Here is a 21,016-nt window from a genome sequence, read left to right as displayed (position 1 = left end):
GAGGTTTATTTGCAAGAGGAAAAGATGTTTGAAGCAACTGATTAATATAGTTTAGACTTTTTTAAAGTAAAGAGAGAATCCTCTGGCTAACACCAAGGTGAGTCAGATTTCTCATTTTAAAACAGGTGGAATTATTCAATTCTTTTTTTTTAGATTGATTGATTGATTGATTGATTGATTGATTTATTTTAGAGCGAGAGCATACGTGAGCAGGGGGAGGGGCACAGGGAGACAGAGAAAAGCAGACTCTCTGCTGAGCACAGAGCTGGACCAACCAACCAACGGACTAACCATGGGGCTTGATCTCACGACACTGAGATCATGACCTGAGCCGAAGTCAAGAGTCAGACATTTAACTGACTAAGCCACCCAGGTGCCCCTGGAATTATTCAATTCTGTGAGAAATTCATGACACATTTTTGAAAAAATGGTAATAATTATATGAACTATCTGTAGAAAATGCAAGCCATGCATAAAGGAAGCATACTTTCTACCAATGCTTTTTACAGAACTAAAAGGCATCTTCATAAAGGCCAGTTTTCTATATTTTAGTATATACATAAAGTAGGATAGCCCTTAGAAGGTCTCAACCTTGAAAGAAAACTTCTCCCCAAATCTCTTGTCCCAATCGAGGTAAAAACTTACTTTCAGACTCAAAGAGTTAGAAGGGCCAGACTCTTTGAACTACGAGTCTCCCAGCCAGGATTTGGGATATTATTACGTCTTTGACCAAACTTTCTTTGAAGAACCTCAGAGCAATCATGGTATACCATCCAAGCCACAAAGCAGATGGAACTAAAGCTTTTCTTTCTTACCTTTGGTTAAAGTTATTCTCAAGACTCACATGTTAAACTGGGTTTTAGATTGGTCTTCCCTCCTCACACCCTGCGTTCATTCCTCTTAGTTCAGAGATATGGTCAAATCTACCCCCACCCAGCCATACTGTTACTCCCTGTCCTTTCCGTATGCAGTGGTTACTCTCCTCTGAATGGCCTCTCTCCTTCCCATCCCCCTGCAGCTCCCCACCCCCAGCCCCCACAAACACACACCTGGCACCTGGGACTGTATCTCAGACCAGTTGCTCATGGAGCAAGATTGAGAAACTCTGTAGGATGATCTCCTTCCTCCCCCTTAAACCCAAGGCTACCTCTGGAACTCTAAGAACATGGTGCCAGTTTTGGGGTTCATCTGCTTCTGCATATCCAGACCTGATAACTTTCTAATTTCTTTCCTTTTTTATATTTTAAAGATTTCTTTATTTGCGAGAGAAACAGAGAGAGAGAGAACGAGTGGGGAGGGAGGGGCAAAGGGAGGAGAAGCAGATTCCCCACTGAGCAGGGAGTCTGACATGGGGCTCCATCCCAGGACCCCAGGATCATGACCTGAGCCGAAGGCAGATGCTTAACCAAATGAGTCACCCAGGTGCCCCAACTTTCTAATTTCTTAAGACTTAAAGCCTCCTCCACAAATTCATAAGACTACTTAAGTCTCTAAACATCAGCATTCCATGTGTGAGCCCAAGGGCCAAGAGTTCTTGTGTTTTCAGGGAAGTCTCATCATTTGGTAATAAGATCCGTATTCCCTACATGCCTATGTAAGTAATAGCATTCTTAGGGACTACCCAAGAGATACAGGGGAAAAAATAACCAAAGAACTCCATTTCTTTACGATAGAAAATGTATGAAGAAGTGATGGCCACAGTGTGGAGAAAGCTACCAAGAATACTGCTTGATTCTTGAGGAGTTTGCACTTTGGAAAAGAAACTGGAGACCACGTGGAAGGCAGAGGGGAGAGACAGAGGTTACTCTCAGGCACCGGAGTCTTGGAAATTCCTTCCTGGCTGTCAGAGGTGGGAGCGAAGTTGAGGGTGGGGTGGCTGCCCTCTGAGTCAGCCCACAGGGCCTGGCTGGCTTCCGCTGTGTTCTGGAGCAGATTAATTGTGCACTCAGCCAAACCAAGGCTGCTCCAAGAATTAAAAGAGGATGGGGTGAGGTAGAATGCCCTGCTCGAATGCACTGACCAGCCTGAAGGTTTCTAGGCAGTGGTGAGCTAAGTGTGTTCCTAAAGGCAACCCAAAGCTTTTCCTTCCCAAAATGACCAAGTCACACACTGACCAACAATTCGGTCTAGGTAAGAGTTACAGACAAGGCACATTTGACAAAAGCGCAGAAACGATTTTATCTAGAAACTGAATTCTAAGGGAACAACAAAATCCTCCATCCTAGAATCTTGCTGGGCTGAACTGGTTCGTCTGCAAATTTTGAAGTATCCCACCACCAAGCCTTGCTCACCTCCTCAAGCCTGATGTAGGCACTGAAGTCCAGAGCCATGTCTCCAGGTGGCTGCCGGCCCAGGACAGGAACCCCTTCAGAGTGCGGAGCCGCACATTCATCCCTGCACAAATGTGTGCAGAGTGGACAACACAGTGTCGGACGGGAGAAGCACTGACGGTCGTCTTTAGCATTGTTCGTCCATCAGAAACTCTTTGGAAACCTCACGCTCCCTTCCTATCCTTCCTTCTCCTCCTGCCCCAAATGACTAGCAGTTGGAAGTGAGGCAAAACTTCTAATGGAGGAACAAATCAGGTTTTATTTTTAATGGAATATAAAACGGTTATAATCCCTGTAAACTCTTTAAGTCATCCCATTCAGGAGGAAATGGTAAATTATATTACCCTCACTTTAAAATAATGTCAAATAATTCCCAACCCTAATAGCTACCTGTCTTAGTCCGTTTGGGCTGCTATAACGGAATACCATAGCCAGGGTGTGGGTTAGAGGCAACAGAAATGTATTTCTCACAGTTCTGCAGGTTGGGAAGTCCAAGATCATGGTGCGGACAGATTCAGCACCTGCTGAGGACTTGCTTCCTGGTCACAGACCGCCGTGTTCTCCCTGTGTCCTCACATGGTGGAAGGGACCAGGAAGCTCTCTTTTGTAAGGGAGCTAACCCCATTCATGAGGGTTCTGTGACCTAATCACCTCCCAAAGCCCCCACCTTGGAATGCGATCACATTGGGGGTTAGGTTTCAACATATGACTTCAACATATGACACAAACATTCAGTCTACAGCACTTCCTTTTTTTTAAGTTTTTATTTATTTCTTTGAGAGAGTGGAGGAAGGAACAGAGTGAGAGGGACAATCAGACTCCATGCTGAGCATGGAGCCTGACTCGGGGCTCGATCTCAGGATCCTGAGATCATGACCTGAGCTGAAATTAAGAATCAGACGCTTAACGGACTGAGCCACGCAGGAGCCCCTCTATAGCACTTTCTTAGAAGATTCTTACAGGGATTGATTAATTAACTGAGATACTCACTGCCTTCCTCTCTTCCTCTCAGTAGTCTAAGAGAATAGAGACATGTCTTTCACCAAACCACCGGCATAGCTCTCTATGAAGACCAAATAGGAAGGGACCACTATCCTAACATTGTACCAATGTTTGGGATAATGATCTTCTTGCTTTTCTTTATTATTTTACCAGAGTGTACTAAATATTTAATAGAGTTTTGCGTCATTTTAAACTTCATAGAACTGTACTGTCTGTCTGATGATCCATCTGTGTGTATCTTCCATGCCTTATTCCTTTTGCTCGATCTTTTTGTTTGTTTGTATGCACCCCTCTTTATTCATTTTCATTTGCATCATATTTCGTCATACGAATGAGCTGCTTTCCTCATTCTACTGCTGGTAGATATTAAGCTGCTTCTAGTCTGGGGTTATTACAAGCACCAGGGCCAGGAACATTCTTATATGCATCTCCAGGGGCACGCGTGCACAAGTTTCTCTAGGGCAGTGCTGTCTGGTCCAACTTTCTGCTATGATGGAAACGTTCTGTATCTATGTTGGCCAACTCAGTGGCCACCAGCCACATGTGGCCATTGGGCATTTGAAATATGGCCAATGCAACTGAAAAGCTTAATTTTTTATTTAATTTTACTTCATTTAAATTTAAATAGTCACCTGCAGCCTAGAGGCTACCACATCAGACAGCACAAGTCCAAGGCTGTACATAACAGTAGACTTGGTGAGTCACCAGTATGGCAACTTTGACTCTCCTAGATAATACCAAACTGTTTCCAAAGCTCCTGGTCTGGCTATCTATATGTGTATGTGCAGAAGAAACGTGGTAACTTCTCCAAGGCCCAAGTGGCAGCCAGACTTCTTCAGAGAAATATGGATGTTGAGTCTGCAGGAATCTCAAGGGATACGCTATGTTGGTTTATGAATATCATGTTTTAGTGACATTTGCTAACTCCCTTAGCAGGTTACTAATGAGTGGCCTTCACCATATTGAACAATGAAAATATTGGGAATTGTACATCATTTGCCCATGAAATCAAAGACCAGATTCAGGTTTTGGGGTTAGGAAGACATCTGAAAGTGAACTGACAATCATGGATAGAGCAGAAAGGAAACCCATGTTGGATCCAAAAGTCTGACTTCTAATTCCGATGCTGCCTCTGGGTAGTGGTGCAACCTTGAGAAAGCCATATAACCTCTGAGGCTCAGTCTATTCTCTCATTCATGGGCAGGCATTTAGTAGACACTAGTGATACAAAGGCAATTCAAAGTCTCTTAAGTATCACACTGTGTATTTGAGGAGAGAGTCGTATGAAGTATTTATTCAATTATCAATCTACTCAATTGCAGTAATGAGAATAAAAAATCTTAACACTAAGAAACAATCAGCAAGTGAAAAGAAAACCCACAGAACGCTAGAAAACATTTGCAAATAATATCTCTGAGTAAGGGGTTAATATCCACAATATATAAGGAAATTCTGCAACTCAACAACAAAAATATAAACAGTGTGATTTTAAAATGGGCAAAAGATTTGAATAGACAATTTTCCAAAGAAGTCACACAAATGCCTAGCACACATATGAAAAGATATTCAACATGACTAATCATGAGAGAAGTGAAAACTGAAACCACAAAGAGATCATACCTCAGACACATTAGGATGGATACTATCAAAAGAATAGACTGTAACAAATGTTGGCGAGGATGTAGAGAAACTGGCATCCTGCTGTATGGTTGGTGGGAATGTAAAGTAGTACAGCCATTTTGGAAGACAGTATGGAGGGTCCTCAAAATATTAAAAGTGTGATTGCTGTATGATCCAGCAGTCCCACTTCTGGATATACATCTTTAAGAACTGAAAGCAAGATTTCAAAGAGATATTTGCACCCCCATGTGGATAACAGTACTAATTTGTAATAACCAAAAGGCAGAAGCAACTCCTGCATCCATCCACAGAAGAATGGATAGAGAATATGTGGTATGTACTCACAATGGAACTTATACAGACATTTTATTTATTTATTTAGAGATTTATTTATTTTTATTTGAGAGAGTGTGCACTCACATGCACGCAAGTGGGGGGGAGCAAGGCAGAGGGAGAGAATCTCAAGCTGACTTCCCGCTGAGCACAGAGCCCGATGCAGGGCTCGATCTCACGACCCTGAGATCATGACCTGAGCCGAAATCAAGAGTCAGACGCTTAACTGAGTGAGCCATCCAGGCGCCCCTTATGCAGACATTTTAAAGGAAATCCTGGCACATATTAGAACTTGAGGACATTATGCTAAACAGAACAAGCCAGACATAAAAGGACAAATGCCGTATGATTCTATTCATATGAAGTATCTAAAGTACTCAAGATTATAGAAACAAAAAGTTGAAAGGTGGTTTCCTAGGGCTGGGGAAAGGGAAAGGGGGCATTAGTGTTTGGTGAGTACAGAGTTTCAGTTTTGCAAGATGAAAACATTCTAGAGATCTGTTGCACAACAATGTAAATCACTTAACACTACTGAACGGCACACTCCAAGATAGTTAAGATGATAACTTTCATGTCAGGTGTTATTTTACCACAATAAAAAATTATCCTATGGGATCCTTGTGAGAATGAAGTAATTAAACGAGATAACCTGCCTGGCGAAGTGCTTCACATTTAACAGGTAGGTGCTCAGAATTTCATTTCACAGTGGTGCATATCTGCACATTCTTTCCAGAGCTTCCTAACTGGTACCCGTGCCATCAACCTGCCTCCCAGTATATTCTGTGCAACGCTGAACCCAAATGTCATTTCCATTACCCCGCCTGCTCCAGCACCCACAGGCTCGGCCTGTGTGACTGGTGCGGGGTATGTAGCGCTCTGGTGAATTCAGCTTGGTAATGCTCGCGACGTCTTTGAGCAGCACACCTAGTAAGTGCTCACTAACTGGACGCCAACATAACTCTAGTGGCCTTGCTGATTAAGTCAACGTTTCTCCACTCAGAAAAGGCCTTCTATAACCTGGGTCCATCTTACTTCATGTAACCTCACTAGGTACACACTGTTGACTGCCGACCCAGCGCCATTTCCTCTTTCCCCTTGAAAGAACCCCAAGTGCATCCAGTAACACATCCTCCACTGGGGGGGGGGTGGCCATATGATTCGGGGAAGTGGCCCATCCCTAATCCCAAGGGGAGAACCACAATTAGTCCTAGCCATCTCCTGGGCCAGTGACTTGCAGTGCAATGCAATTCGCATGGAAATCTGCAAGGAGACCTCTGGTGGACATATTCTTAACTGATAAAAAGAATGACAGGGAAAAAGTCCTGCTTTCTACCTCTGGGTTTTGTCATGAGCACGTGATACACTGCTGATGGCCGGATGAGAATACCATAAAGAACCAGGTGCTGGATGAAGACCTTGGATGCCTGAGTGAAGCATCCAGAATGGGCCTGCCTCTAAACACGCGTGGGAGATAATGCACTAGCCCTGATCAGGGCTCCTTCTCAGCACGGACACACTGGTCATACTGGTTTTCAGCATACTGAAACAGGTCTCTGCTTTGTTAACAGCTGCTGTCCTGAGCCTCCTGAGTGTCTCGCTAGCACCCCAGCCCCTCAGTCCTCCCCTGGAATTTGCTAGGCTTTCCCTTATCCCTCCACAATGGGTAAACACTGGCCAAAGCAGAGGCCTCCAGGACCCTCCACCATCACCATCGCTAGGGGCCATTCTGGTTGGTTATAGCATTAAAAAGCATGCTGAAACAGGTGTGACATTAAAAAAAATTTAATTTTGTCTTTACTATTTAAGCTACATGGGTCAGGGTTCACTGTTACTTGCAACTAAAAGCACACTAATTGACACTTTCCTACCGGAGTAGCCTTTCGAGGATGGCTCTTCACCACGTAGCTTAGCTTTTCACCCTCCTCCCAACCAAACAAACCCATCCCTTGATCTAGCTCCAGCCCCACCCAGCCAGTTTGCTCCCCACTCTGTACAGCTATACCATACGTTGCCTGTGCCACACAATTTGGCACTTAAAACGTCTTGCATTATTTCCTAATTATTCTGCATAAAAGTGGACACGTGCACACGCGTGTGTGTTTTAGTCCATAAGGAAACAGTAATATTAAGGGCAGGAGCAGAAGTATAACCCTGGTCTCTCCCCCAATAGCATATCATGTGTAAGCTTAGGATGATATTCAATTCAGGGACGCCTGGGTGGCTCAGTCGGTTAAGCGTTTGTCTTTGGCTCAGGTCATGATCCCAGGCTCCTGGAATCGAGTCCCGCATCAGGCTCCTTGCTCAGCAGGGAGCCTGCTTCTCCCTCTGCCTGCTGCTCCCCCTGCTTGCGCTCTGTCTCTTTCTGACAAAAAAAAAAAGAGAAAAAGAATGACATTCAACTCAGAAATACACACACACACACAAAATGAGCAAATGAATAATACCCCTACTGTTGATTTTCACTAACTTTCTATTTGTTTGCAAGGGGATTTGTTTTTATTTTATTTTTTGGTGGGGAAATGGGTGTTGGAAAAATAAATCTAAAGTATGCAAGTGTATGTTGGTGGTAAAAATGGACTCCAAGCTCTCAAACCACCCTTGAGACCTCAGAGCACACTTCATGCAGCCAAAGTCTGAGAATGCAACATGAGATACATAAACCAGGGCCCGAGGAAGGCTCTGGATGGCATTTCATTCTGTCCACATTTTCTACTTCAAAAAAACCCACCACCACAAAACCCAGAACAGACTCAGGGTGGTTAAGAGGCTTGTCAAGAAGTAAGGGAACCAGCCATGGGGCAGCCTGGTGGTTCCAGGGTGGGGGTGGGGGGTGGGGGGGAGACAGACCGCCACCACGGTTGCCCTGAGAACTAGAGCAGAGTGCTGGCAATCACATCTACAACTTCCCACTTTCCCCTGCCCTTCCTGGAATTGTGAGTGACAGAGAGCATGTCAAACCCCTTCAAGAAGATTCCAATAGGCCAGTGGAAAGTGGACCCCGTTTCCACAGCCAGGGCATAGACTCTGTGACAGGCCTCCCTTGAGCTGGGGACAAGCGCCATGGCCAGCTGGTGCTTCAAGGCTCCCTCAAGGGCCTGGATCTCTGGACCTTCCTGGCCTGCTTCAAGGAGGTGACCTGATGGAGGGGAGCCCGAACACCAAGAGGGGCCGAAGAGGCCAGACCACCAAAGCCAAGACTGCTGGCCTGTCTGCACTCTCCCCTCCCGTGCACGTCCACGAGCACTGGCTGGGCATGGAGGCCAGATGGATCCCGCACCACCCATTCACATGCACCGTCTTTTGTCATCTGGAGACACGCGGGTCTCTGTCGTGCATAGCTGTGCATGCGCCGCCTCAACATGATGGCAGCACGGGCCTGGGCAGCGCCGCCCACCCACCCACGCCCAGCCTCCAGCTGCAGCCTCCGAAGCGCCCCTGATACATCTACTCTGATCCCCTCCCCCTGGAAAACATGGTTCTGGAAAACAGACTCTTGTGCTTGCTGGGCCGCTGATACTGGCTGGCACATCGCCCACCATGAGGTGCCCAGGGCTGCTGGGGAGGCGGCTGGACCAGAGGGCGCGCTGAGGCTGGGCAGGGCCTCCCTTGGGCTTGAAGATAGAAGGAGCTGAAATCTCAAACCCTAAATACAACCATTCAGAGATCTTCTCTGCATTCGCCTTCTTGTAGGGACTTGCTCTTTCTGTTACAAAAATGTTTTCCCATTGTTAAGACTGTTGGATTTTTTTTTCCCCCTCTTCCGCCAGACCGCCTTGTCTGCAGCAAGCCTATCTGGTCAGAGAGCTCGATTCCCATCTCTGACACCTTTAGAAACTGCTTCACTCTGGAGAGCTGTCTCCAGAGAATCTGCTCTTCGTGGCCCATCCCCGGACTTCAGAGGCAGGAGGAACATTTAAGCCCACTCTGGCCCATCCCAGGGACTGAGACCCACTCCCCAAGGTCTAAAGTATGTCTCAGAGCTGCTGGGAGGGTGAAGCCAGCCAATGCTCAGGACTGCTCACTGCTTTTTTGGTGAGTACGCTTTCTTCCCTGGCAAGCACAGGCTAAATGTAAGGTAGCATCCATAATGTGTACTCGCTCCTAAACTGGAGAAGCAGGATGGAAGGTGGCTTTCTACCATCCACTAAGCTGAGTAACTAGATGTGCCATAAAGCGGCCATGACCCAAACTGAACAGCCAAAAAGCAAAAACGAAAACCAACCAAAAGAACCCAACCCACAGCTCTACTGGAGAATCCTCATTACAACCTGGCCCACATGCCCAGAGGGGCTTTGGGTTCCTGAGGTGGAGTGATGTCCACTGCTCAGCTGATTTCACAGCCTCAGCCCCCACAGCCCACCCTCTAGGATGAGCAGGGGCTCCTTCACCTCACTGGGAAGGCCAGCTTCTCCTAGCCAGGTGCTAGGTGTGGGCACAAGTTCCCTGAAGCAGCTCCACCTTAGCCCAGGAGCAGCACTTGCTGAGATCCCATGTCCCAAAGAGGGAATGGTTTCCTAACAGGATGAGCAGGTCCCGAAAGTTAACCGACTCCTCCCCCTGTTTTAAGGGAGGGCAGGGCCAATCCCAAGTAAAACTGTGAAGTCAGTAAGTTTGGCTTTTGCACTTCTCCACCCTCACTGCTCTGCACATTTCTCACTTCCCACCACACCCCTTCGGGCATTCCACTGCCCTCCACCTCCTTAAAATCTGCTCAACAGAAATTAGCCTTTTACAGTTCGGCGAGAATTGGTTTCAAATTGAAATAAAATCCCGCATCTGCTCTTAAAAACACATTCCCAGAAGCAGTGCTGTTGAAGGTCATTTCCTTGGCGATCCCCCTTCCTTTGAGGGCTGTGCCATGGACTCCATGACCACTGGCTCTGGAGTTCTTGGTTTTGAAGTTTCAAATTATCCTGTTCGTAAAATAAGATATTCATTTTGGAAGAGGGTACCAGAGCAAGACCGTGGCACCGCAAGTCAACTTGCATTCGAACTTCCTAGAATTCTTCCGGGAAACCAGCAGTGATCACTTCCTAAGAGTCAAGTGTTGGAATTTCCCTGACACCACTTTTGATTTTCTTACCATCTTCATTTCAGATGAAGGAACAAGTTCAGAAAAGTTTAGTTTGTTCATCCCACTCATAAACAACCAGGGGTGGCATCTGAACCCATCAGAATTTGTCTGACTTTGCAAGTGCTATGCTTAGGAATGCAAGAGCCGTAGCAATCACCTGGTCCACCTGGTGCTCCTCATTCTGGAGCTGAGGAAGACAAGAGCTTATGTCAAATGACTTCCCCAAGCTCGCTGATCCTTTGCCCAACAGCTCAGGAGATTCAGCTGGGCAACAAGTATCTATCTGCCCATAGGTTTTTGCTGTAGTAATTTCTCCCTTCCTCCAAATGGCTTTGCTCTTTTTACTGACAGTACTGCATATATGTTCCTCACTGAGTGAAACCATTTCGAAATTCTTCATAGATGGGGTATAAATTCTAAATAAAATAAGGAGGAATATTAGGTCCTAGACTAGAACTCAGTTTCTTAATTCAAATCTGGGATTTTCTCAGTTATAGCACGTGGCCATCTACCAACACCTGCAAAAGATGAACAAAACTAAGAATGAAGCAGGTATCCTACACATGAGGAGTCTTGATACAGTGCTGTAACTTCATGTATGCTCTCCTAATTTGGCTTACATTTTCCAAGAAAAATCCTTTAGCCTCTAATCCTCCATTTTATATGGAATGGGCACCTTTTAGGAACCAAATGAGAAAAGTAACCAATACTTATTCTTTCTTAATAAACATTTATTGTGTGCTAAAGGACTTATCTGCATTTTTATGTCATTTAACCCTTACTGCAATATAATGGATACTATTATCCTACAGTTTTCAAGCAAAGATCCTGCCACACTGTCCTCACTAGCAAAAGACTTTAAAATACAATTATGATGGGGCGCCTGGGTGGCTCAGTCGTTAAGCGTCTGCCTTCGGCTCAGGTCATGGTCCCAGGGTCCTGGGATCGAGCCCCGCATCGGGCTCCCTGCTCAGCAGGAAGCCTGCTTCTCCCTCTCTCACTCCCCCTGCTTGTGTTCCCTTTCTCGCTGTGTCTCTCTTTGTCAAATAAATAAATAAAATCTTTAAAAAAAAAAATAAAAAAAAAATACAATTATGATGGTCCACAAGGGAACCTCAAGTTAAATACGGGGAATGACCTCCTGGAGCATTAATATTACTTGATTATCATTTAAAACTTCCAAAAAAGTTTTTAGCAGGAATTTAGTATGAAGAAGAATACAAAATTCACATGGATTTTTTTTTTTTTTAAGCTAAAACAAGAGGTTTGGAAATGTCATGCCAGGCAGTGGCGTGGCCATGTTCTTCTGTTCCAGTAAGCACGTGCAGTAGGAAAGTTTGAGGAGCAAACTAACAAGCTAACAAAATACTGTGAGGAAAAAACAAGTATTTAATGCCTCCTTGTATTCATTTATTAAGAAGTCCCATTTTCCCCTCACACATTATATATATTAACTATATTTAAACCAAATGGAATGGCAATTTTTTCTTCAGAAATAATAAATATTCCTGAATATGGAATTTTAAAAATATCTTCTAGAAGAATGATTTTGACAGATTTGGGGGAGTCCCTTGATCATTCCTTCCTTTGTAGGTTGCTCTGTCCTACACACCACATATTCACATCCATAATTTAAAATTTTCTACCCCACAAAATATAGGTGAAATTAATTTATTTCCTTGAACCCAATATACTATAGTCCCCCCACCCTGCGTCCATGGGGAAGACATTCCAAGACCCCCAGTGGATGCCTGAAACCATGGATAGTACCAAACTCTGTATGTATTCCTTTTTTCCTACACATACATGCATATGATAGTTTAATTTATAAATTAGATAAAGAGACTAACAATAATAATATAGAACAATGATAACATGCTGTAAAAGCATGTTCACCACATGTGAATGTGGTTTCTCTCTCTCTCTCTCTCTCTCAAAATATCTTATTGTACTGTATTGCCCTTCTTATTGGGATAATGTTTGATGATAAAATGTCTCATTAGGGAAGGGAGGGAGGTGAATGACTCAGGTACTGTGACCCAGTGCTAAGCTACTACTGACCTTCTGAGGATGTGTCAGAAGGAGGATCATCTGCTTCTGGACCACGGTTGACCGCGGGTGACCGGAACCACGGGTGTGGGGCCAGGGGGCTACTGCATGCAAAATATTAGCATTTCAATGTGTAATCAATATTAAGAAGTTACCAAGTTACTTTACATTCTTTTTTTTTCATACCTAGTCTTCAAGATTCAGTGTGTATTTTGCACTTACAATCCCGCCCAGCCACGCTGCAAGGGCCCAACAGTCATACGTGGCCAGTGGCGACTGTAGACGGCAGCTCTAGAACTCGGAGTCCTCATCACTCCAATATCTTCATTTTATAGATGGGAAAGCTGAGGCCCAGGGAGAAAAAATGAGTCTCTAGCAAGTTCATAGCATGCCAGACTCCCAGTCTAAGGCTCTTCAGGAGCCTGTTTTTGTGTGATTGTTACTCTTTTCTTGAAGCATGTGTGCTGTTTTAAAAGTAAAGCAACTCCTGATTAAAGGAGCTACAACTTCTGGAAAAATGTTACCGAGGAGCTATTTCCTCAGTTCTTTAAGAGGACTGATTCAAAACTCAGCCACCAAACATGCACCCGCTATCAACAGGATCGGTTCATTTAATCCTTCTTGAAGGGGAACGTAAAGAGATGAACTTGACTAGTCCTGTGCATCCTGTACAGTCTAAAAGTTCTGGCAATCAGCAGCCTAACGGACACTCATGCAGCTTACAAGATGAGTTAATAATCAGAACTCAAGAGCACACCTCCCTCTAGAGGAGCAAACGTTATTGCAGGGACAATGAACAGAATTCCGATCACGAAATTAAAATGGCACACAGTAAGAAAAAGGTACCTTGAGATTATGATTCATATAAAGAGCAAACTTGCCTTGTGGGGTAACTGGCACCTTAAACCCACTGATTGTATCTTTAATAAACAAACTCTTTTAAGAGATGTCATTCTAGTCTGGTCCTTTGGCTTTGAAAGGTCTTTTCTCAATCACTGATCTGTGACACTTTTTTAAATAATGGAATTGTGAAGAAGAAATCTTATGACTACCTGGTCTGACTCTCTAAACCTACAGATAAAAAATTCCCCCCCAAAGGAAAGTGACTCACCCTTTCCACAGCCAAGAGAGGGTTCCCTTGAGCAAGCCCTGACGATGTTTACATGGTGGGGCAACAGGAGACAAGCTCCCAATACTACTGCCAACACTGGTATCATTTAATGATAAACCAGGCTGGGCAAGACCAAATACGTAGCTAACAAGCTTTAGTCTGCTGCTCCTTCTGCCCCTCCCCACCACTCCTGCGTGTTCTCTCTCTCTCGCCCCCAAAAATAAATAAAAATCCTTAATAAGATAAATTTATCTTAAAAACCCTAAGTCTAGATTTGGGAAAAGATGGCAAACTGTGTGAATCCTAAGCCTTAGTTTCAAAGACTCCCACTGTCATACATTGTGGTGATTTGGGATTGAGCACTTTGGCTGAGCACTTTGGAAAATGGTCAAATGGTCTCACATGGTCAAAATCAAAATAACAATCTAGTTTAAAACCCACCAGTTCCATTGGCTTGAGAGCTGCAGGGGCAGTGCTGTGGCCTACACACAAAGCTCAGGTTAGCCACCTTAAAATGGACGCCACTGGTCAGGGGAGGGCTAGAGAGGGTATAAATAAGTGCACATCAACTCCTACTTTTCACTGTTATGAACATGAGGGGTGCCAATTGATGTAATACCCTCATTTTTTTTTTTTTTTTAAGAAACACAACCTATTAATCACTTAGATATTTATTGAGTATTTACTCTCTTTCAGACAGCATGTTAGGTGCTGGGATAAAAAACTGAACAAAGGTAAAAATCCCTGTCCTCAGGAAGCTTACATTCTAGTCAGAGTTTGGGAGTGAAGACACACGATAGATATATAAGTAAATTCAATATGTAAGTTAGAGGAGCTCTAGAAAAATCATGTAGAGTACAGGTATGCAGGGGCCAAAGGGAAGGGGGCAGATCGCAATTCCAAACAGAGGGGTTAGGACAGGGCACTCAGAAGATGGCATCAGATTTTACAAGGATTGGGTTTGGCAGAACTAAAACTTCCATCAGCCTTTGTTCAATATACAGGTTCTCTAACTGCATCCTACTGGTAGCATCTGAATTTCAGAGCCAAAAGGTCATTTCAAGTGACACCAAGCGAGGCCAGCACCAGTAGGCATTACGGTTCTGCCTAGACCTACCTACCTTTTTGGCCCATATGACTGAACCTTGATGCTTAGGCAAAAAAAAAAAAAAAAAAGGTTACTTAAAAATAGTAAGACAAATATATAGACACTACTACTATGTGACAAACCCTGTTTGTGACATACTTTAACTCATTAAAAAAAACCCTTTTTCTTATGGAAACTTTTATACATCGAAATAGAATAATACAATGGATCCATATACACCCATTACTCAACTTTGACAATTATTAATGTTCTGCTGATCTTGTTTCATCTACTGTAAGGATGGGGATAAAGATGGAGTATTTTCAAGCAATCCCAGTCATCCTATTTGTTAGATGCATAAAGACTTCAGTCCATATGGACCACACTTTTTAAAATGGAACAATAGCACTATCATAGCCAATAAAACTACAATTCCTTCCTATCATCTAATATCTACTCTATTTTAAATTTGTTTGTCTAACAAAAAAAATCCATTTTTTAAAAGATTTACTTATTTATTATTTATCTATCTATCAGAGACAGAAGAGAGAGAGAGGCAGAGGGAGAGCCAGATTCCCCGATGAGCAAGGAGCCCAACCCGGGACTCGATCCCAGGACTCTAGGATCATAACCCGAACCAAAGGCAGATGATTAACCAAATGAGCCACCCAGGCATCCCAAAAAGTCCATCTTTTTACAACTGGTTTGGACTAATTGGGATCCAAACGAAGTCCCCAGCATTGGCACGCATGTCTCTTAAACTGCTTTCACGGTTTGTGATAGCTCTTCCTTTTTCCCTAGCGAAACTTCTGACTCGGATCCGGCCGACCGATTCCTCCCAGCCTCAACTACCCCGTCCCTGTGAGCGGTGTATTCCTGTCACTGATCACACCTGGAGGCTACCTGGATTCGGGTTCGGTGGCTTGCGCAGGAGGCAGGGTGGTTCACAGGTGGTCGTGTGTGCTTCTCCCTGCACCGCACCAGAAGCACGCACGTGCCTGCCTGTCCCCTTGCAGTGGCTGAGCGGTGGGCCCCCAACTCACCACGCTGCCTGTCGCTCTCCTCAGCGTCCTTCACACGAACTCTGTGAGGTGGACACTGCTACTATCCCCACCACAGTCATGGCACTTGCCTACTTAATGGCACCAGGTTCGGAGAACCTGAAGCCACCAACGCCACCGAGGGGCCTGCACCTGAGCTCAAACAGACCCCTTCCCACTTTTCTAAGTCCTGAAACATCCCCGCAGGGCCTTTCGGAACTCCTGGTCAGACCCCAGCAAAAAGCCTTGTGTCCTCGGCGCCTCCTGATGGTTCCCTTTTCCTTAAGCCCATTTAAACCCTGGCTCTCCTGAGGGCACTGCTTGCCCTGCCCTCATGTCCTCAGACACCACTCACTTCCCCTCCACGTGGCAGGCTTCGATGGCCCACTTTCCTTCTCTCCCTGAAGATTCAAGCAGGGTCCTTACTGATGCTCTAAAATGAGGCCTGTCCTAACACAGACGGCCCTGCCAAGCCCTGGCCTCAGCTCCTTGACCTTCCAGCCTTCAGTGCTTTTGTCTGCTCCCTTCCTGCAGCCCCTGACACCCATGGCTGCACCTCAGGTATTACACCAAGGGCAACCCTCCAAGAGCATGACCTTAAATATCCCATTCTCTGACTTCCTCTGTCTTTCCAGCTTCTGCACTCCAGCATCCTGACTCCAACAATTTTTTGGCCCCAAGGACCCACCACTTTTTCACTGACAAATCTAGAACCCCATGACGTTCACATACAGGATTTGTAAAGGCGAAAATTTCACCCAAAGACGACGAAGTTGATCAGCCTTTAAACAAAAACTATCAAGTAGCACTGAGACACGGAAACCTCTCTAGAGAGCTAGAGATAGCTCTGCTCACACATTAAATGACCCTCTTACTATTCTGGAAAAATAAAAAACCCGAGGACAAGGATTTTATGGCTGTGTGATTAGTCTAGCTGTAGGACAGATATGAGATGATATCATAATCATGGCCTGCCTGTTGCAGGATGTGCAGTGACACAGAAAAGGAAGGAAAGCCAAAAACCAGTCAAGAATTACACCAATTCAAGTTTTGGTTCTTCAAATTCAAATCCAAAGGTTTCCACAACACTGTCTACTGGGACTGAGATCTCTGGAGGACACAGATGCAAGAAGGGCATCTTCTCCTTTGGAAACTAGCTTAAATGATTTGATACCCTGTACTACGATTTCCCCTGGGACAATTTTTCTTTTTTAAAGATTTTATTTATTTGTCAGAGAGAGAGAGCACACAAGCAGAGGGAGCGGCAGGCTCCCCGCTGAGCAGGGGGACCCTGGGATCATGACCTGAGCCAAAGGCAGGCAACACAAATCCAAAGGCTATGCAAGTTAAAAACTGCTACCAAAATGTAGGGAGTGTGATAACTTAATCCTATTCGAGAGACAAAACATAAAGAGCTCTTGCTTTATGATTACCCATGGTTGAAAACCATGTCCATCTGATGTGGTCACAAAACACCCTTCCAGGAAACTAAACTTTGAGGAGCTGCTGATCCGTGCAACTCTTTCGTCATCAAAAAGTAACCCCCAGAAATCAAGGTAGAGCTCTGAATGGGCATGGTCTCTACTTACTATGTGTACAGACAACTAAAAATTAGAAAACCTGTCAAGCTTTTTGAAAATGAAAGGATTTTATTGTCCTCATTTGGAGCCCATGACATTTGAGTTATCCTTAAACTGAACTTTTACCAGCTTCTAGAAGAATTTTTTTTTTCAACTCTTCATTTTCTGAGCCAAAAGATTAATGAAATCATAGCCACAAAACAGGATGGGCCTGTTACCAAGAAACAGCAAGCCACCTGCACCGAGTTCAATAGAACATTCATGAAAAGAAGAGACGGTCTCAAACAACTTAGTACCAAACCACAGAGTTTTCCAACCTCTTGAGTCCATTTTCATCAAGTAGAGATAAAGCTGAAGAAAACGTGACACCAGTCTAGAACCCCGGGTTCCCATTTGGTCCCCGTCTCTTCGCTGCAAGGCCATGCTCAAACGCTGGAGCACCTGGGCCAGTGGAAGTTCTGTTCCCAAACTGCTTTATCAAAGGAAGAAGGACAACTAGAGCCGCACAGAAGAGAGCTCTCATTTTGTGCTTCAAAGAAAGGATCCCAATTTCTCACAGTAAACAGAAATCATTATTCGGAAGGATTAAATATCAACAAGATAGGACAGGAAATCAGATACATCTACAACTGACAAAGTTATATCCCAGCCTGCGAGTCAAGACCCAAACCCCACCTCTCCAAATGGAAAGTAATTGTACAACCAATAATGAATCCATGGGCACTTCAAACCTGTCAACACTCAAAATTCAATTGCAACCAAAGTCAGCAAATAGCCCTCTAAGTTGCCTAAGAATAGGGCTCCTTCTTCCAAGCCTTCCAGTGAGAAAGACAGGAATGCGGAAATATGGTTTCAGACAAGTTTGCCAGCAATATAAGCAGTGGTTACTAGTCGGTACGGCCTGCAGCCCAGAATCCAAACAAGGAAACGGCCTAACAGCAAGACAGTTATCAGAAGAAGGTTCCTCAAATTAAAATTCCCCGGCAGTCCCGAATTGTGGCATCTTACAAGCCTCTTCCTCCCAGCAGCAATGCCAATGAGAATGTATTGTCCCTGTTATCATCTTACCGACATGACTTCTGCCCAAGAGAAACTGATTCCAAACTTTGTAATGGCATTAGATTCAGCAAAAGAAAGCACTGAGGAGCTTGGACCCCCCCAAACACACCTTGTGCGAGAGTAAGACCAAACATGTATGAGAAAGGGAAGACCCTGAAGATAAAATCCCCAAACGTGTACAGGATTGCTAAGTCTGTTTCTGTTTCTCTCTGGCTAACTGTAGAATATTTTAGATGGGCTACTGTTGTATTTCACTGAAATTACATTTTGGATTCGGAACTTTTTAAAGTCAGGAGGAGAGGAGAGTATGAACATAATAAATGCGACCTAGTATTTTAAAAGCTCAGCTGACCGCCCCCCCCCAATGGCCCACCAACCCTCAAACCACCAGGTGCAAGCTTCAGTTTCAGGGAAACTAAGTTTATTTATAGCAATTTTTTCTGATGCAAGGGCTAAAACAGGTATTTCCAATATAAAATATATGGTACGAAAAATTAAAAACTTATAATTTCTTTTGACTTTTGTGCTTTGTTGCAATGGAAGCTTACTCCCAATCCTGCTCCAGCCACATTCCTTCCCAACACGGGAAGTGGCAAGTGTAACAGTGTCTCAGTTGCTTGGGTCATAAACCCTGAAGCCATCCCTCACTTTGTCATATGCCTCACATATTCCCTTAGCACATCCAGTTCACTCCACTCTGTTAAACCTAGAATCCCACCGCTCTCTCCATGTCCGCTGCCACCATGCTAGAGAGACCCATCACCAGCTCCCATGTGGGGTACTACAGTAACTGCCCCTCTGGTCTCCCACCCTCACTTCCTACTCAGGTCTCCACAGAGGCCAGAGAGCGAGATCCCTCCAAAACACAAGTCAGATCATATCATTCCTCTGCTCAAAATCCTCTAATAGCCTAGCACCATCTGATGTCTTTCTTGGTCATGGGAGCCTCTTGTTTCTGGAACATTCCAGGCACACTTCTGCCTCAGGGCCTTCATACTTGCTGTTTGCTTTGCCTGGAATACTCTTCTCTCCTGATACACACCTGACTCCCATTCTTCAAGTATTTGCTCAAATGTAGCTGCTCAGTGTGACCTGTTTTTCAATGGCAAACTCCCACCTCCCCAGGCATTCTCCCTGTTCTGCATTATTTCTCACCACAGAGTTTACCACCTACTGATACATTTTTATTTATTAATGTCTTGCTTTCAAAATGTAAAGTACCCGAAGGTGGTAATTTTTCAGTTTTGTTTACTGCTGTATCCCTAGCACCTAAAACACTCAAATATTCGATGAATGAACGCAACAGGCCAAATAGCTGAATGTGAAATAGCTTATGAACTGCGATGTCTTCACTCAAGAGTAACAAAGACAAAGAGTAAGTGCATCCCAAATGAGCAGCAATGCACACAGAACAGAGTCGCAGTAGATGATTACTCAATCAACAACCAAATGAATTCTCTTAGAAACGAAACTCCCTTCCACAGAAACCACGGCCCTAGGATCAAATGAATTCAGATGGGTCTCTGGCAGTATGAGCAAAGCAAAAACAATCTACCCAAGTCTGTCCTAAGTGCCTTTACACTTACATAAAGACTATGGATGTTGGTCACATTTAAACATTTATGATGCTTCGAAAAACATATTGCGGGAGAAAAAAATACATATAAAAATAAAATTGTACAAAGTATAAAGTTCTTCATTAAAATAGTAGTTTAAATAAATCCTGTCAATACCACCCAGAGGCAGTCATCTAGACAGGAGAACTTAGAGCTTGTTACATAATTACACAAGAACACGAGAGCCCATGCTCACGACAGCGCCGTGAGAATGCCTTCTAGGTGTAGCTCACCACGCAGGCAGGAAAAGCGACTAATGGAAGATTACTCTATGTCTCGAGTTCTGGTTCTATTTGCCCTTTTTCATCTTGGCCGTCTTCTCCTTCCTTTTTTTCACATGCTTCGGAATTTTGTTTTTTCTTTTCTCTCTCTGGGCTTCCTTGACCATCTTTTTTCTTTCCTGTAAAACAAAAACAAAAATAAAGGAACCTGCAGATTTCACTCAGAGTATTCATTTTACTATTACAACTAAGTAAGAAAATATATGTGAAAGGATAAAAGTGAGTATAACAGGAAAAGATGAAAATGATTAGGATGTGGTGGTGCAATTTGGTTCCAAATTTGTCTTTACGGTTTCTTAAAAGAAATTTGAAGAGTGCCAAACAGAAATATCTGGGAGGACTATTAAATGTTTGCAACTACTTTTCTTCACAAGTTTCATATTCTAACAGAAATACAGGTTGGAAAGAGACAAAATATTTGCAGTAGACAAAGAGAGAAAACGTGTGCATTAGCTTGGGTATGTCTCTCAGAAGTCTTAGGGCCCTGAACATTATAAGGATTAAAGGCTTAAACTAAGAATGAACAGTAACATTTACAGAGCAATCATGTATCATTTGTCTCTTATGCTGATGGCTAGGAGCTGAATAAGCCTTTTAGATTCTGGAAACACCGGCTGAGTTGCATATCCCCTATGAAATGAGCCTTCAGGATTTCACCATGGGACAACTCCAACATCAATCGTGTTTCAAGTGAATGACAATCATTTCTAATCGATGAATTCAGTGTGTCCTCTCTCTAAGCAGTGCCCAGGGAGCTGCTAACAGAAGCCCAATCTCTACAACGATGTGACCTCCAAAGGCAAAGTTCACACTAGCACTACAACTAATCAATAA

General features: G+C 44.1%; 1 protein-coding gene across 3 annotated transcripts in view; it reads right to left on the bottom strand.

The window, feature by feature from the left end:
- Positions 1-9,457: 9,457 nt before the first annotated feature.
- The window catches only part of RIOK1 (RIO kinase 1), a 34,285-nt gene continuing 22,726 nt past the window's right edge, over positions 9,458-21,016 (bottom strand). For 2 of the 3 annotated variants that reach the window (XM_025891092.2, XM_073877551.1), the window contains exons 17-18: positions 11,466-20,301; positions 9,458-11,242 (exon numbers count right to left, since the gene is read on the bottom strand). In XM_025891092.2, coding sequence (XP_025746877.1) covers positions 20,191-20,301 — 111 coding nt within the window. In that variant the 3' untranslated portion in view covers positions 9,458-11,242; positions 11,466-20,190. The remainder of the gene's footprint in view (positions 11,243-11,465; positions 20,302-21,016) is intronic. The other variant, XM_073877549.1, reaches the window with a different exon arrangement.

This window comes from Callorhinus ursinus, unplaced genomic scaffold (assembly GCF_003265705.2).
Source record: "Callorhinus ursinus isolate GAN/ISIS: 27379988/994484 unplaced genomic scaffold, GSC_fseal_2.0 scaffold26, whole genome shotgun sequence".
Lineage (NCBI taxonomy): Eukaryota > Metazoa > Chordata > Mammalia > Carnivora > Otariidae > Callorhinus > Callorhinus ursinus.
Note: the sequence above shows the minus strand (reverse complement) of the source record. Positions and strands in the feature narration are given on the sequence as shown.